Genomic DNA, 17,536 nt, shown 5'->3' on the forward strand with positions numbered 1-17,536 from the left:
AACGTTTGCAAACAACAAAGTTGAAGCCATTAAGACTGTGTTATAATCTCATCTTGTACCTTTGTCATGCTAATGGTCATTTCCTTTGCTTTCCACAGTCGCAGCTGTTGCGCTGTCAGGAGCTCTAGATGACGTCAGCTGCTGATGTACCTAAAGCCTGAGAGACAAATGTTCAACAGTTTTTTTTGTTTTCTTACTCTCTTAGAATTCTGAAACCTCCGGCTAAACAAAAATGTTAAGAAATTGTTGCCTTTTTATAATCACCTTGACTGTTCTGATGACATGATGCCATTCTAATAGAAAAAGAAAAAAAAGAATAGCTATATATATTTGACCAAAATCACTGTTAATGTAAATGAAAGGTCCTGGGTATCGTACAGTCACTGCAGCACTGGTGATTCAGCCCATGGAAACACTGCTAATGAATCCACATATGCTACCGTTCAAAAGTTTAAGATCAGTAAGATTTTATTTTGATTTTTTTTGTCTGCTCATCAAGGCTGCATTTTTTTGACAGACAATACAGTAACAACAGCAATATTCAGAAATAATATTACAATTTAAAACAACACTTTTCTATTTAATATACTGTCCCACCTTATATTAGGTGGCCTTAACTACTATGTAATTACATTTAAATTAATCAGTTGATACATGCTTTTACATTGCACTTATATTTTAAAAAAACATTCTGCATGTAATTACATATGTAATTAATTTTTGCCATTACATTTATAATTACACTGTTGACCCATCCCTTACACCGTCCTTAACCCACTCTTAAACCTACCCATACCACCAAACCTGTCCGTAACCTTACCCGTATCCCACCTCAATAACAGCAAAAGTGTTCTGCAATACAATCATATAGATGAGGCCACCTAATATAAAGTGGGACCTAATATACTTTTAAATATAATTTATTCCTGTGATCAAAGCTGAACTTTCAGCATCATTACTCCCGTCTTCAGAAATCATTCTAATATGCTGATATTATTACCAATGTTTGAAACAGTTAAGCTGCTATATATTTTGTCTAAATGATTAGAATGATCGTCTACATTCTGCACTCTATTTCTGCTGTGATCTTTGGGCCTTTGAGTTCCAGTGTTTAACTATTTTGATTACACATACTTGCACACAAAATGCTACCAACAGCTGACTATTCTTTAACTTAGTCCATGTCTACCAGTGTACTTCCTCATGAATAAGTGCATATTGTAAGCGTTGTATAAATGTTGATTTCTTCTTGAGGTTAAATTCCTACAGCAGGTTTTAATCTGAAAAAAAGACTCCAGGGCTGCCATTGGATTAGAGGCACAATGGAGCACATTAACTAGGGTAATCCTGGTGAATATTGCAAGTCCTTTCATATGACTCTGACGAGAGCAGACCATTACAAGAAGACAACAGTGAAGAACAAGAAAAATATAGTCAAATGTCTGTGAGTACTGATTATATTAATGCAGATTAATTCATTCATTATTGCAGATTCATTAACACAGATCATTTTTTTCCTATTCAAAAATCTAAAAAATAATGAAATACATATGAGGCTATGTGGTACTTTTTTTTTTTTTAATACAACCTTTATCTTTTTCAAATACTCTTATTTAAAACATAATTATTGAAGCATTTTGTTATTTGCGTTGAATTGAATGAAATGTGGTGGTTCACAGCTTTTTTTCAGAGCTTGGGACTTCTGCCTACTGCAAACATTTTAGTTAATTTGGATGTTGTTGTGAAGAACTTGTCAGTTTATTTTAAAACAAAGTTAAAATCATAATCCTTTGAGCTTTTTACACTGTGCTTAAAGCTGGGATAACTTTGTTTCAAAAACCTGCTTTTAACCCTTTAAAATGTGACTGTATCTAAACGTCCTAGATCTGTTCCGCTTCTTCTGAATACTAGTGTTTTATTTAGCTTCAACTTCATGTGACTTTGACGCCCATCTGTCATCTCAAAGGCCCCCATTTGTTCTGAAGTTATCTTTGATTCTGGGGTTTCTTGTCAAGAAATGGTGGTGCTATACTGCGTTGTTCAAAATGCAGCTGACCCTATCCACAGGTGCTTTTACATTAGTTTTAACAATTCAATGTGTTATTGCACGTTGTGTATTTTCAGATAAACGTACGAGTTACTACAATGGATGCTGAGCTGGAGTTTGCCATTCAGCCCAGTACAACTGGTAAACAACTCTTTGACCAAGTATGTATTTTGCATGGACTTTAGACAAAAGTCATTCAATTCAACATTGACAGTAGACCATAAAGAGTGAGCAATCAGTGACATCTGTGGACTTGTCCTCTTGAAGGTAGTGAAGACTATCGGACTCCGAGAGATCTGGTACTTTGGACTGCAGTATCAGGACAGCAAGGGTTTCTCTACATGGCTGAAACTCAACAAGCGGGTTAAACTTTTTTTTTTTTTTTTTTTTTTTTTGTGCCATAAGCAATCTGTCTTATAACGAAGGCTCTGAACCATTAAATGGAAAAAAGAAATAATTTTTCTTAATTTACAGCATAAATTAAAAACAAAATCAAACATTATTTGTAGTATTTTAACCAGTTAGCAGAATGATTTGCTATAATCATTGATCATTGAATCAATATAATAATGTACTTGCTATATGACTGAGACAATCACAAAGCAACTTCAATCAATTAGACAGAGGTGCGTTTAATGCACTGCCCAATATTATGTACATGATAAAATGTATATGATGCACCCTATGATTAGTAGTCATCATTAAACACTAACTGCGACTATATCAGCATGCAATATTTTTAACAAAAAAAGACAAGACTAAATGTAGATTAAAAAACAAAAAACGTCTATATCCATAATCCATATTCTATATTGTCTATATAATATTTATATTCTCTTTAACAAAAATGTGTACAAAAAATATAGACCTTAACAAGTTTTTATGTTTGTGGTTGCCAGACGTCAAAAATTTCAATCACCCATAAGAGCTTTTTTCATAACACTGCCCAGTGTTTTACTAAGTAGCATGAACCTGCAATACACGAGGCTGCAGTTTCAGAACCACAGTCCTAGGAGCTGCATTTCTACATGCAGTAAGCTATTGAAATAGGCTTTTTTTTTTTTTTTTTTTTTTTTTTTTCATTAGCCTTGCTACAGTGTATCACATCTAGTGTGCAACTCGCTTAAAGTTCAGGAAACTGTAAAACTGTTGTGCTACAAACTAGTGTGTTTATGATAACGATAACTAATGAAAATCATATGATAACATACTGTACTAGTTTGCAAGATCAAGCAGCATAATAAACTGTTTCTGCACAGATAAAATATCTGGAAGCGACACCAGAAGCCTCACACATTCGAGTTTAAAATGGCCACGTCCACTCTTTTGTTAAAAATATTATAATAATTGATTTAGCCTATCATTTAAATTGTCATCAAAATCTCACTCAGTTATGTTACGAAGAAAGGCAAAAACAAGAAACGATCTTAATGTGTAGTAGTATTTGTATTTCTGTGAATACTGTGTTTCTTTGCATCACTTTAATGGCACTTTGATAGCATTAAAAACATATTCAAACACATCTAACAATGCATTTGCATTAGGTGACCGCTCAAGATGTCAGAAAGGAAAACCCATTGCTGATTAAATTCCGAGCAAAGTTCTACCCTGAAGACGTAGCCGAAGAGCTAATTCAGGAAGCTACGCAGCGTCTTTTCTTCCTCCAGGTGAAAGAGGGAATCTTGAACGATGATATCTACTGTCCACCTGAGTCGGCTGTTCTCCTGGCCTCATATGCCGTGCAGATGAAATACGGTGACTACAGCAACGAATATCATGTGCCGGGATATTTGTGCAGAGACAAACTGCTGCCACAAAGGTGTTTCTATATTCTTTTACACCAGCTAAGATTGCATTATGGTATCTTGCTTTGAAAGGTGCTGTTTTACATTCAAATACCTTCTTCTAGAGTTCTAGAACAACACAAATTGAGTAAAGAGCAGTGGGAAGAACGAATTCAGGTGTGGCATCAGCAGCACAAAGGCATAATCAGGTAAAACTTCACAACTTCTAAACCTAAAACTAGATGTTTGAGCACAAGGTCAGTAAAGCTTTATTTCCACAGAGAGGATGCCATGATAGAATACTTGAAGATCGCCCAGGATCTGGAGATGTATGGAGTGAACTATTTCAGCATCAAAAACAAAAAAGGATCAGAGTTGTGGTTGGGCGTTGATGCTTTGGGACTCAACATATACGAACGTTCAGACAAGTACATCTCCATCTATATTTTATTTGTAAATGTAATACAACTAATTAGATTCGCTGTAAATTCTTTGCAATGGACCGTGCCACATTAGCATTTCTATTTTTCGACAGGCTGACACCTAAGATCGGATTCCCTTGGAGTGAGATACGGAACATTTCTTTCAATGACAAGAAATTTGTCATTAAGCCCATAGACAAAAAGTCACCAGTAATTAAATCATAAATTCAACCCTCAATTCATTAATTTATAGTCTTTCACCTGCTGTATTACATGTTCTTTGCTCAACCACAGGACTTTGTGTTCTATGCACCTCGTCTGCGCATTAACAAGCGTATCCTGGCTCTGTGCATGGGAAACCATGATCTGTACATGCGACGCCGCAAGCCAGACACCATCGAGGTGCAGCAGATGAAAGCGCAGGCCAGAGAGGAGAAGAACAAGAGACAACAGGAGAGGTGACAACATTAATAACACAGCACAGACAAAGTAAATCATTAACACAATAGCTCTGCTCTAAAACTCAGTGAGCTGCCTAGCTAGACAGCTTTTTAAAGTATTGTGGAAATGCTCCTAATGTCAAGGCTGTTCCATAAGTTAGGCAGTAGCATTAGATTTATTTTTTCGACATTCATTTTGGATTTGTCTATTTTTCGAGTTTACTGGGACAGAGAGAGAGAGAGAGAGAAAGAGATAGAGAGAGAGAGAGAGAGAGAGAGAGAAAACAAACAAAAACAAAAAAACACTGATGACATTTTTTTTTTTTTTTGACAGGTATAGGATTCAGTTTATGGCACTTCTTATTTATTTCTAAGGTATTCGCAAACAGTGATTGACCGTCATAGCACTTTCACAGCAAATTACATCACGATATGTGATTGTGACTAATGAAGCATTATGCTTTCTCTAACAGTTCAGGGACTAATTAAAATTAATAATTAGAGCCTCAAATAAGTTTTATTGCATTTATTTTAGTCAAGAGTACTAGAGTAATATCAATGACCAACTGGGTAAATTTCCCTCTACACTTCCTGTGAAGTGATTTATTGATGTTCCCTTACTCCCTGTGTGGTGTGCAGTGCCCTTCCATCTTCAGATTGGAATCTCACTAAACATTGTGGAATACACTGTGAAGTCCACTTTGCAGAACACTTGAAGTTGAATGAGATTCACCTCAGGTTTTCATTAGGACCCCAAGCGATCCCATTGCGATCCCTATTGTGCCTTACAGCTTACTGTCATGGTTCACCCATTTCTGTTTACTTGTATCTGTATCATATTCCATGTTTTCTCCTGTGTTTATAATGTTTATTGATTTCCCACACCTGTGTCCAGTTTAGACCTCATCATCTGACATATATAATTAGCCCTTTGTCAATTAACCAGTGGTGATCGGCCTGAGCCTTAGTGCATGCTTCCACCTGGAGGAGTGGGGCTCTTGTGACGGCGTAAGCAAAGTGGACCGTGAGTTCAGATTCCAGACTTGGAAAAATAGGTGGCTGGTAACCTAAACTACATTTAAATGGAGAGAGGCCCGTGGACGACACTGGTAATGAGTTATGTGCGTACTCAACCCATGAGTGCTGCTGACTCCAGGAGGAAGGATTCTGTGTCACCAAACATTGCTATATTCTCTTAAGGTCCTGGTTGGCCCGTTCGGTTCGGCCGTTGCTCTGCAGATCAAAACCAAGGACTGACACTTACCCCCAGTAAATGACAAAACTCCTTCCAAAATTTGGAAACAAACTGGGGTCCCCTTTTGGAGACAACGTCCATCAGGAGGCCATGAATGTGAAAGATGTGATCAACAACAGTAACCGCTGTCTCCTTGGCAGAGGGTAATTTGGGCAAGGGAATGAAACGGGCCAACTTCGAGAATCGGTTCACTACGGTCAAAACAACCATATTGCCCTGGGAGGGCAGTAATGAAATCGAGCGTGATGTGGTACCAGGGTCTCGAAGGGACAGACAACAGTTGAAGTAACCTATCCAGGGGTCGATTAGAAGTCTTACCACGAGCACAAACCAAGCAGGCCAAAACAAAATCCCGGATGTTATGTGCCATTGAACGCCACCAGAATCACTTTTTAACAAGAAAACTAGTACGATTCACTTCTGGATGACAAGCCATGTTGGAACAATGACCCCATCGAATATTGTTGGATCGTAATCGCTCCGGCACAAATAACCGAGGCAGTAGGCACCCGGGCAAAGGCGTTACCCCTTCTAAGGCTGTGCGGATCTTTGACTCGACCTCCCATGTGAGTGTAGAGACAACTCTCAGGTATTATGCAATCAGGAGTGGACGGGCCCTCAGAATGGTCAAAAATACAAGATAAAGCATCGGGTTTGATGTTCTTGGAACCTGGACGGTAGGAAATGGAAAAATCAAAATGACCGAAAAAAAAGTACCCACCAAGCCTGCCTGGAGTTGAGTCATTTGGCGGATCTAATGATTTTATGGCGGTTCTTATGATTGTTCCAGACAATAAAGGGTATGCCCGAACCCTCTAACCAATGACGCCACTCCTCCAGTGCCAACTTAACTGCCAGCAACTCTCTGTTACCAATATCGTAGCTATGTTCAGAAGAAGAACACTGGGAAAGAACCACACCTACCCCCACCTCTGATGCGTCGGCCTCTACCACAAACTGACGTGTGGGATCAGGGGCTAAGAGAATGGGAGCTGAAATAAAGCAGCTCTTGAGGTTGCACTGGACCACCTGAACATCTTTCTGGTTGAGGTCAAGGCAGTCAGAGAAGTGGCCAGTTGGCTGAAATTGTGAATAAAACACTGGTATAAATTGGCAAACCCCAGGAACCTCTGCAGGGCCTTGCAGGAATCTGGGGTTGGCCAATCCTCCACAGCCTCAACCTTATCGGGATCCATGCGCATTCCGTAGGACAAGACAATGTACTCCAAAAACGGAATTGACTGTGCATGGAACAAGCATTTCTCCGCCTCAACAAAAAGCCCATTCTCAAGCAACCTCTGAAGCACCCGCCTTACGTGTTGAACATGTTCCTGGAGAGAAGAAGAAAATATCAATATGTCATCCAGGTAGACATATATGAACTGATCAGCCATGTCTCTCAGCAAATCATTAACGAGTGTTTGGAAAACCGCTGGAGAGTTGGACAGCCCTTAAGGGCATAACCAGATATTAAATGTGCCCCCTGGGGGTATTAAATGCGGTTTTCAACTCATCCCCTCCCTTATGCAGACCAAATAATAAGCGTTACGCAAATCCAATTTGGTGAAAATGGATGCTCCCTGCAACCGCTCAAAAGCTGAAGACATCAACGGCAAAGAATAAGTATTCTTTACCGTGATGTTGTACAACCCTCTGTAATCAATGCATGGTCACGGGGAACCATCCTTCTTTCCCACGAAAAAAAAAAACCTGCCCCAGCAGGAGAAGAGGAAGGATGAATGAGCCCGGCTGCTAGAGAATCTGAAATATATTTCTCCATGGCCTCCCTTTCTGGAGCAGAAAGCAAGAATAACTTGCCCTTAGGCGGAGACGTACATGGCAATCGATATATAGCGCAGTCATAGGGGGCAATGTGGAGGAAGAGAAGCAGCCCTGGACTTACTGAACACTTCCTTCAGGTCAAGGTACTTCTTAGGCACATTAGACAGGTTCACCGGCTCATTCTGCAACAAAGAACAAGACGCAGACGAACAAGCAGGCATAACACAGGAGGCATAACACAAGTCACTCCAAGCCGAGATAGAATTATGACCCCAGTCCACCTTAGGATTGTGGTGAACAAGCCAGGGATGTCCAAGAACAATAGGAGCCAGCAGGGATGCCGTGAGCAGGAGTGTGAGCTTCTCAGTGTGATTTGCTGAAGTGATAAGGATTTCCGGGCCAGTGGTGTGTGTTATGTTGGGAAGAGACTGTCCATTGAGTGCACTGAAAGAGATCTTATGGATGAGAGGAACTATGGGAATCTGAAGGTGTTGTGCCAGGTTAATATCCATAAAATTACCTTCAGCTCCGGAATCCAGCAGGGCCTGGCAGTTGTGGACTCCGGCTGCCCATTGCAGTATGACTGGGAGGAGAGTTGTGGATGTGGATTTCTCCAAGGATAACCCACCTGCCAGTAACCTCAGTTCTACTGTCGGGCTTGACTTTTTACTGGACAGTCAACCAGGAAGTGGCCCACAATGCCACAATACAAGCAAAGTCCCTTTGCTCTCCGATGGTCCCTGTCCTCCCAGGAAAGCTGAGCTCTACCCACCTGGATGGGTTCATAATCAGATGTTGGACTGACCGTATTGCAGGAATTGGTGGCAGAAATCACAGGGAGTTCCGACACTAGAGTGTGGCGGGCTAGCTGATCTGTAGACGTGCATCAACACGATCAGCTGATCACCAATCCGATGAGTCCATCAAAATCTGTGAGTAATTCAATAGTGAAAATCTAACCAACCTAAAGATGTCCCACTGCGCCTCCTCGTTCCACTTGCACTCAGCTGCCAATGTCTGGAACTCGATGGAGTAGTCTGAGAAGGTCCTGTTCTCCTGCCGTAGATCGGCCAACATGCGTGCAGTCTCGTGGCCCACGCATTAAAAGACCCGTCTCATCTCCTCAGGCTCGTGCTGATGTCCGATGTTCATTGAAGGGGAGGGAACTGGTGGTGGGGGTGGCGCAATGGGAGATCCCAGCTGCTGCAGTTGTTTAGTGAGCTCGGACACTTGCGCTACCAAGGCTTGCACGGTCCAACCTGTCACTAACATTTGTTCCTCCTGACGATCCATGTGTGTGATCCAGGTGCAGTAGAGTTTAACAGATTACTTATTTTACAACAGATGATCTATTAGATATAGTGCACAAGCCCACCATGTACCTAGAGCCAGCACACAAGCCTTCAGTGGAACTGCCTGCTGCCTTGCCCATCCTGGAGCCAGTGCCTGCTTGCCTTGCCCTTCACAGCCACAGCATGTGGCTTCTACCCTACTACCCCATCTGAGGCAGCACTGGAGGAACACGTCCAACTTGTGGGCAATGGGCACTGTGTTTTTTCAGGTCTCACAGCCATAAATTGCTTTCAGCAACATGCCATCTGCAATCTCCCAAGCCTATAAAATGGTGCAGTGAAAAAGTGATGATCTATAACATCAATGGCATTAATACTGACATAGTGTCATATCAGGCATCCATAGCCAGAGCACCATTCTCTCCACAGAGTATGGGATGCAATCAACTTAACTTGAAGAATGGGCAGGTTGCTGTAGCAAGGATGGCCTCGATGACATTTCTTTTCAGCTGTAAGGAGCTATTGAAACTTTTCTTAAAATTTCAAAAGGTGGCTTGGAAAATCATGCAAGCAGATATCAGCAGTGGTGCATAGATGTTAAGTACTAAATTTTCATAAATTCTTCTGTGTTCTCTTTAATTTGTAATTATTATTATTTATTCAACAATGGCCACTCAGTATGCCTTTAGTAACAAAAGATGTTACAAGAGAGTCAACTTTGAGAGTCACATCAATGCCAGTGGTACATGCTCAACATTTTTCAACTGAAAAATCTCCACTTCCTCCTCTCCCGAGCCTATAAAATGGTGCAGTGAAAAAGTGATGATCTGTAACATCACTGTCATTAATACTGACATTAGAGTCCACAGGCAAACACTCAAGTCTGTGCAGAGCTTCAAGTACCTAGAAGTGATTGTCTCTGATAAAAGGTCCAGGCAAGAAATTTCTGCCAGGATAACTACAACTACTGCACTGATGTGCCTCAAGACCATCTGTAAAGATAAAAAGACATTGGTCTTCAATTAAAATTGAGGTTATTGTGCTCACTGGTCATCTTAATTTTTCTCTAGGCTTGTTCAGTCCTGCTTCTGCAAAAATATGTTGCGTTCTCCTACTACCACCTATGACATTCACGTTTTATCCCACTTCCACCCACAAAAGTTAACAGCTAAATGTATAGGCTTGATTCTTCAGGATCCTTTTACTTCTGCCAGTTCTCCTTTCCATTTCCACTTGTTGCCATGTTAAATAAAATAAAAAAGAAACTAAGAACAAAAATAAATGATTAATTATCACTTTAACTTTTAGTAACAGAAAAGCCCTTAACTATATACAATTTAAGAATATACATAGAGGCTATTTGCCTTTAGCCATGCCTATCCAAACATTAAACAATAACTATTCATATGCCCTAATAACAAAACAGGCCTACCTTCAATATATATATATATATATATATATATATATATATATATGTGTGTGTGTGTGTGTGTGTGTGTGTGTGTGTGTGTTGGCCTACTTAATGTGTCCATGTCATTCAGTGATGTCATTCACAGATGAGGGAGTTAGATTAATGTGTCTCTGCTCTGGCATGTGCACTACAGCTACTGAAAGCACTCTCCTGCTGAAATGTAAAATACATTGTAAGCAGCCTTTTTATTTTCCTGGTGGCAGCTGTAGGTTTCCCTCTGTGTTTTCTTCATCAAACCCCAACTCATCAACTAGCACACTGACAGCATGGATCACAGATTGCCTTTTATTATCATCAATCATCTGTAACTGACACAGTTAAGGAATCTTGTTGATGCACCCTTCTTTGTCGTACTGTTTAGTATCCAACAGGTTTGCTGCAATTACTGTTGAAACAGAATCTAGCATTTCAGAGTTAGAATTCCATCTTGTGACTATTTTAGAGCCTTAATCAGCTTAACTTGCAGCCCAGAATGTTTGAAGTAGGTGACTAGATTTTTCATGTCTTTTTAGATCGATGAAAGCAAATGAGGTCATAGTACAAGGTTCTTCCCTGTGGCTGTCTCTAGCTACTTGTAGTTTTACAAAGTTGTGAAGCGCTTAATGTACTTCATGAATTACTTGGATGACTGACTGTTGCCCTTGCCCTAGCCAAACAGCAGGTGAGAAGCGATAAAGACTCAGACTTGTCCTGATGTTTCTGTTGCTGAGGAGAAGATATCCCATGTAATGGGATAATCTTAAAAATCAGTAAAGCGTGGACGGAGGCTTCTTGGTCTTATGGCAGCAACCTCTGAGGTAGTGCCACTAGGTCTACTCCACATGGGGCCCCTTTACGACAGTGGTTCAGAAGTAGCAGAGTGAATGCACATGAAGACGGTCAGAGAATTTTGCCAAAGGATCCAGAGTGTATCTCAGCCATAATGTGGTGGTTTTAAAAGCCAGGCCAGCAGGAGGCCTTTTGGGATCAGAATTATTCAAGGTAAAGAATAATGATGTATTAGCTTTTGGGGGCACGTGGCTAAATTGGCTGTTTCAAGTGGTGGGCCCAAGGGGAACAATGGGGTAGATGCCATAGCATAGAATTGGCCTCTGGGCCTTCTTTATGCCTGTCCCCCTTTTTCACTTCCGCTACCATTACTGGCCAAGATTCAAGAGTCACAAGCCAGAGTCCTGCTTATAGTTCAAGATTGGCCAAACCAGCTGTGGATGCCAGATCTTGTTGTGTTGCTCAAGAGAACCCACTAATATGAAGAAATGCAACTTCTTCAAGTGATAGCTCAAATTCCTCAGCCATGTAGTCTCTGAGAGGAGTGTGAGATTGACTGAGAGAAGTCCAGGGCCTTTGTAGTGTTTCCCCCACCTCAAGATCTTAAAGCCTTGTAACGTTTTTTGGGCCTAGTGGGCTGGTATCATAATTTCAATGACATTGCCGCTCCATTGAACCACCTCAAAAACGAAGTCAAGTGGGAGTGGACTCCAAAGTGTCAGGATAACAAGGATGCACTTAAACAAGCTTTACAAGACTCACCTGTACTGATTCAACCCTACATCAATAAACCCTTTCAGGTCCACACTAAAGCGAGTGATGTAGGACTGGGAGCCATCCTCACTCAGCATTCTGAGGAGGGTGAAAGGTGGTGGCATATGCTTATGTGACCTTAACAGGAGCAGAAAATAACTATACTACTTCTGAAAGAGAATGCCTAGCTCTGGTTGTGTGGACGCATTACCGGGAGGCAGGGTATGAAACTTTTTTCTCTCTCCATAGGTGGAGCTGGACCCAATTCCAGTAACCTTATGTTAGTGTAATCTGTTAACAATGCATATCACCTGTCAAACCTGTCTTTTTAGGCAAGTACCAGATAACAGGTGTCATGTCATGAAATGATTATAATACGACGGCACTGTATTTAAAGTGATCACAATTTAATAAAAACATTGTAAGTTAGGCCTGTTAATTTAATTTCCATGTTTATTCAAACAATGAATAACTTATATAGAGAGAACAAGCAAAGAACACAGTGTCAGTGGTGCTTTTGAAAACCTTGCTGAAAATCTAAGAGGTAGCATGGTGCCCATCCATTAGAAATGCTGTGAGGTATGCCAGAAATACAAACCCAACAATACAAAACCATCTGGACTTTTGCAGAGCTCACAGATCACTGAGCCTGGACACACTTTAGGGATGGACCTAATGAGTCCATTCTCCAGCAGTTAAAAACACAACACTTTCCTTGTTGTCATTGTTTATTATTACACTTAGTGGGTGGAAATGTTCCCATGACACAGAAAATAGTGAAAATTTGAGTTAACGACATCAAACCTGGGGCCAGTGGCTACCAGAATTCCATTATGCCATCAACACTGCCCAATAGAAACCACTGGACAGACACCAGCAGAACTCATGCTGGGAAGGCCGATTCTGGAACCACTGGAACGCTTAATCCATTAAATTACACTGTGTGCTGGGGCAACCCACCTAAACTGATGTATGTGATGTAATGTGTATTACAGATGCTCCCCTCCATTGTCACTGTCAGCTGGGGTGGTTGGAGGATCTATGTAGACTCATAAGAGTGGGTAGATGTAGGAAGGTGTGAAGCTTGTGGCTGCTAGCCTGCACTTTCTATGTGCCACAACCAGTAGGGAGATAAATAGTTCACTTGACAGTGTGGAAATTTCTGCCAAATGTGTGTTTTTGAAGGAGACAGAAGGAGCTATAGGAACTTTATATAGGAGCCACATGCCTACTATGCAGCACTGAGTGAACCTATGAAAGGTAATGTCTCACTTACATATGTTATCCTGGTTCCCTGAGTAGGGAATGTTGTTTAATTTGGCCATACTTTTTAGTTACTGTTTTGACTTTCTTTATGGAAATATGAGGTGTGATTCTTGTTGTGTGTTCTTAGAGGATGGTGCTAGTGCCATCAGCCTATGAACTGGTATGGTCATATTCGGGCTTCAGATGTTTAGGGCGTTCCTATAGTGTCAGTTACTGATGCAGAGTCTCATTTCCTACTCAAGGAACCAGGGTTACATATGTAACCAAGACATTTTAAATCAAAATCTTTTTGGAAGTAATATTTGTATTCAACATGAAAGGACGTTTAGAAAAAAGACAGCTCACTAGATTTTGGAACAGAGCATAATGTTCTTCTAGAGGTGACAATGTTTTAATGCATTTTAATTTTAGAGCGCTTCTGGAAAATGAGAAAAAACGAAGAGAAAATGCAGAGAAAGAAACTGAGAAGATTGCAAGAGAGACGTTGGAGCTCATGGAAAGACTTCGACAAATTGAAGAGCAGACCAAAAAAGCTCAAGAGGGTTGGAACAACAAATGTCTACCTAGAACTACAAATGTCACATTAATAGTGTATGGGTTTAGTAAAGTGTGTAGTTTTACCAAATAAAATTGGAAAAATAGTAGCTATTGTTGAATAGGTTTCCTAAATACACCACCTGTCCTGCGATTAGTCACATAATCCAACCACACACTGAAGCTATTGGTTGAGCCATTGTTGCCATGTAAGGCTGGATGTTCAAATGAACAGAGACACCTTAAATATTTCTATCATGTTTTACTTTTTAGAAAAGTTTATTTGTATAACATTATAGTTGTTTCATCCAGAACTGGAAGAGCAGACCAAGCGAGCATTGGAGCTGGAGCGGGAGAGGAAATTTGCTCAGGAGGAAGCTGAGCGACTGGACAAGGACCGCAGGATTGCAGAAGAAGTTAAGTCAGCATTACTGCAGCAATCTGAGAACCAGATGAAGAACCAGGAGAATCTGGTATTAAGGAATATGTATCTTATATGAATATGAATACTTCATGATCTTAAATGGTTCATTCATTTACTCACCCTCACGACATTCCAAACACTTAAGACTATCTTTATTTCCTCTAAAGGAGACTGTTCTCTTTTCCATATAATGGGGATGGATGAGGTCAACTCCAAATTTCAGTCTTGAAGTGTCCATATTGTGCCCATTCATGAGTTAATTGTTTTATTTAGGAGTCACCTAGAATATATTATGAATATATACATTATTATAAAGTTCAAAATGCATCTTATTTTTCTCATACTGCACTTTGCTGCAGAACCTCTTTTTACCTTCTGTCTGAAACACTTTGTTTTAGTTACACAGAATTAACATTTATGTCTTTAAAGGCGACAGAGTTGGCCGAGCTGACATCCAAGATCAATCTTTTGGAAGATGCCAAAAAGAAGAAAGAGGATGAAGCCAGGAAATGGCAGAGAAGGGTAAGAGTTTAAATGTACTGTTGCATCTGGTTCATATGGTTAGCCTGAAGCAAACACGTTAGCAGTCTCATGATAGTTCACTGAGCATTCTCTGTATGAGTGTCTTGGCAGGCGATTATGGTTGAGGTAGACCTGGAGAAGACAAAAGAAGAGTTGAAGACTAAGCTAGTTGGGGTCCACATCCAGGAAATATCCCAGACGGAGAATGACCATGATGAAAATGACGAGAGCAGTGCCGAGGCCAGCGCGGAGCTCACGTCCACCGGAACATATCGAGACCGCAGTGAAGAGCAGCGCGTAACAGAAACAGAGAAAAATGAACGTCTGCAGAAGCGCCTGCAGGTGAGTAAAAGAGACAGTCATGTTTATAGAAAGGAGTTGTCATTGGGTTGTTCCAATACCCTCTTAACACTGCACATTTTGTGTGTCTTCCTAATCAAATACAGCGGATCAGTTCATAAGCAGAAAAATGATGCGTTAGACCAAGGACACATTCAAATTCCAAACTCCACTAAAATGATGAATATGATTTGTTTCTTTATGTCCTTGCAGGCTCTGAGCTCTGAGCTGGCAGATGCTCGTGATGAAAGCAAGAAGACTGCGAATGATCTGATCCATGCTGAGAACGTAAGGTTAGGGAGGGACAAATACAAGACCTTACGGCAAATCCGACAAGGAAACACCAAACAGCGCATTGATGAATTCGAGTCCATGTGAATTCCCAGTTGCACAGAATGTCTGTCTGTTAACCACTTTAATAATCCATGTCCAATTTATGTCCAAATCAGTGGCAGGTGTACTGAAGTTATCTTAGTCTTTTGAGGCGAATTAAAATGCGTAACAAAGTTAAAATAAGGATAAATGTTGTGAACCTCTTGATTGAATTTAACAAATTAGATTGTATTGAGTTCACATGATAATTAATTAAAAAGAAACAAACAAAAGCATTATGTACTCGTACCACTGACGTGTAATCTCCAATGTGCTCATAGCAGTTTATAAAATAAAGTGACAAATTTCAACCACATGATCCTGGTGTTATGTAAAGGAAATTTCCTCAGTGTTTGAAATCCTCCCGTCACTGAGGACTTTTAACTATGGTCTGAGTTTGTTTTGCTGTTTGGATATTATTCTTTCATCCGACTTGCGGCACACGTCAAACTTACTGTACGTGTGCACATACTTGTACATTATTGGTTTCATCAAACTAAAAACCATCCTGTAACACTTCATTTGTTTAGCTGGCTTCATGGTACGTGCTTCTGATGCATATAGGGAGTCCTGTGAGCTCAGTCAGTGTTGTGGGTGTATTTTTTTATTTTCTTAAGCTTGTCCTCAAATCCCTGTATAGGTCACAATTTGCTAATTCTGTGATGAAAAGGGAAAAATACACATATCCGGAAAAGATCCCAATGACACCATCTTAAAAGCTGTGACACAGCCCTTGAAACAGCAGGAATATGACAGGTGGATCTGCTAAGGCTGAGGTTTGAAGTTTTTGAGTAATAGCATTAGTGCTACAAGTTTGACTGATGGTAAAGTCATTACGTATTACTTTGGGAAATCTAAGTCTGTATACATGTGAATACCTGATGTCTTTTAGAGTCTTACACAGAACAATAAGAAAGAATGATATGGTTTGGACAGGTTTCTTTACAAAGGTTTTGCGATAAAAATACTAAAATGAGAAAATCTTTGTGATCGCTGTCTCTCAAAAGTCTTTCAAAAAGCTAAGAAAAGTGTTTACTTTTAAATAGTTAAGTACAATTAAATGTGAATCCTTTTTAAATTCTGCATGATTTATAAGCTGCCATAAATGTCCCCACAATATCCAAACATTTTGGATATTGTCATCTTTATGGGGACGTTTGTCCCCTTAACATAGTGTATAACTGAGCCACACACACACACATTATCTTCAGTGTTGGGGAAAGTTACTTTTAAAAGTAATGCATTACAATTTTGCGTTACTCCCTAAAAAAGTAGCTAATTATGTTACTTAGTTACTTTTTATGAAAAGTAATGTGTTATGTTACTTTTTAAATGGGCGGGGCTTGTTTCCCTTTTACACCAAAAGTGAAATAAATTCACCTCAGGCTGAAAGAAAAGTACATTTATGCAGGAGATCACTCTTCAGTTATAAAAAATGAAGCACAAATGTTAATTTATCTTAAGTAATTTTTGCTTATTAGTATGGTTGAATTGCATCATCGCAGGTCAGCAGCAAAGACACTGGTTAATAAAATGGGAATAAATACATAAAGGATATTTGTGTTATTTAACATATTTAATTATTGAAAGTGAAAAGTGAAAGTGACAACGTATTGTCGAGTGCACACACACAGCAGTGAGAAGTGAACACACACACACACACACTGTGAACACACACCCAGAGCAGTGGCCATTGCTCCAGCACCGGGGAGCTATTGGGGGTTCAGTGCCTTGCTCAAGGACACTTCAGTCATGGTATTGAAGGTTGAAATAGTGTTGTTTATTCACAATCCCCACCTTCAATTCCTGCTCGTGCAGAAATCGAACCAGCGACCTTTGGGTTACAAGCCCGACTCTCTAACCATTAGGTCCTACATTTTGGTTAATTATTGCAGGGTTGCATCATATTCTGAGTTTGTATTTCACTGTTTTTATTCATTTTGAGGAATACTGAATCTGTTTTTTTTGTGAGTGAGATGAATTAAAGCATATTCACATTTAGTCTAGAATACAGTAACATCATGTTTACTCACAAATTCCAGACAGGAGACTTGTCAATCAATAA

General features: G+C 40.0%; 1 protein-coding gene across 3 annotated transcripts; it reads left to right on the top strand.

Moving 5' to 3' along the window:
• The first annotated feature begins 1,378 nt into the window (after positions 1-1,378).
• On the top strand, positions 1,379-15,763 carry msnb (moesin b). Of its 3 annotated transcripts, none has more exons than XM_051128074.1 (13): positions 1,379-1,444; positions 2,125-2,208; positions 2,315-2,410; positions 3,592-3,866; positions 3,957-4,040; positions 4,113-4,259; positions 4,367-4,463; positions 4,548-4,711; positions 13,692-13,822; positions 14,127-14,287; positions 14,668-14,760; positions 14,872-15,102; positions 15,313-15,763. In XM_051128074.1, exons 1-13 carry the CDS (start codon positions 1,439-1,441, stop codon positions 15,475-15,477), a joined length of 1,734 nt encoding a protein of 577 aa, XP_050984031.1. In that variant the 5' UTR covers positions 1,379-1,438; the 3' UTR covers positions 15,478-15,763. The 3 variants fall into 3 exon arrangements, with proteins under 3 accessions (XP_050984031.1, XP_050984032.1, XP_050984033.1); XM_051128075.1 differs by having other exon boundaries at positions 14,127-14,230; XM_051128076.1 differs by lacking the exons at positions 1,379-1,444; positions 2,315-2,410; positions 3,592-3,866 and having other exon boundaries at positions 2,150-2,208.
• The last annotated feature ends 1,773 nt before the right edge of the window (positions 15,764-17,536 follow it).

This window comes from Labeo rohita, chromosome 14 (assembly GCF_022985175.1).
Source record: "Labeo rohita strain BAU-BD-2019 chromosome 14, IGBB_LRoh.1.0, whole genome shotgun sequence".
Classification (NCBI taxonomy): Eukaryota; Metazoa; Chordata; class Actinopteri; order Cypriniformes; family Cyprinidae; genus Labeo; species Labeo rohita.

Coding starts and splice junctions, on each gene's coding strand:
- msnb (XM_051128074.1), top strand. Junction 2,411..3,591: donor GGCTGAAACTCAACAAGCGG/GTTAAACTTTTT, acceptor CATTTGCATTAG/GTGACCGCTCAAGATGTCAG. Junction 4,464..4,547: donor CCATAGACAAAAAGTCACCA/GTAATTAAATCA, acceptor GCTCAACCACAG/GACTTTGTGTTCTATGCACC.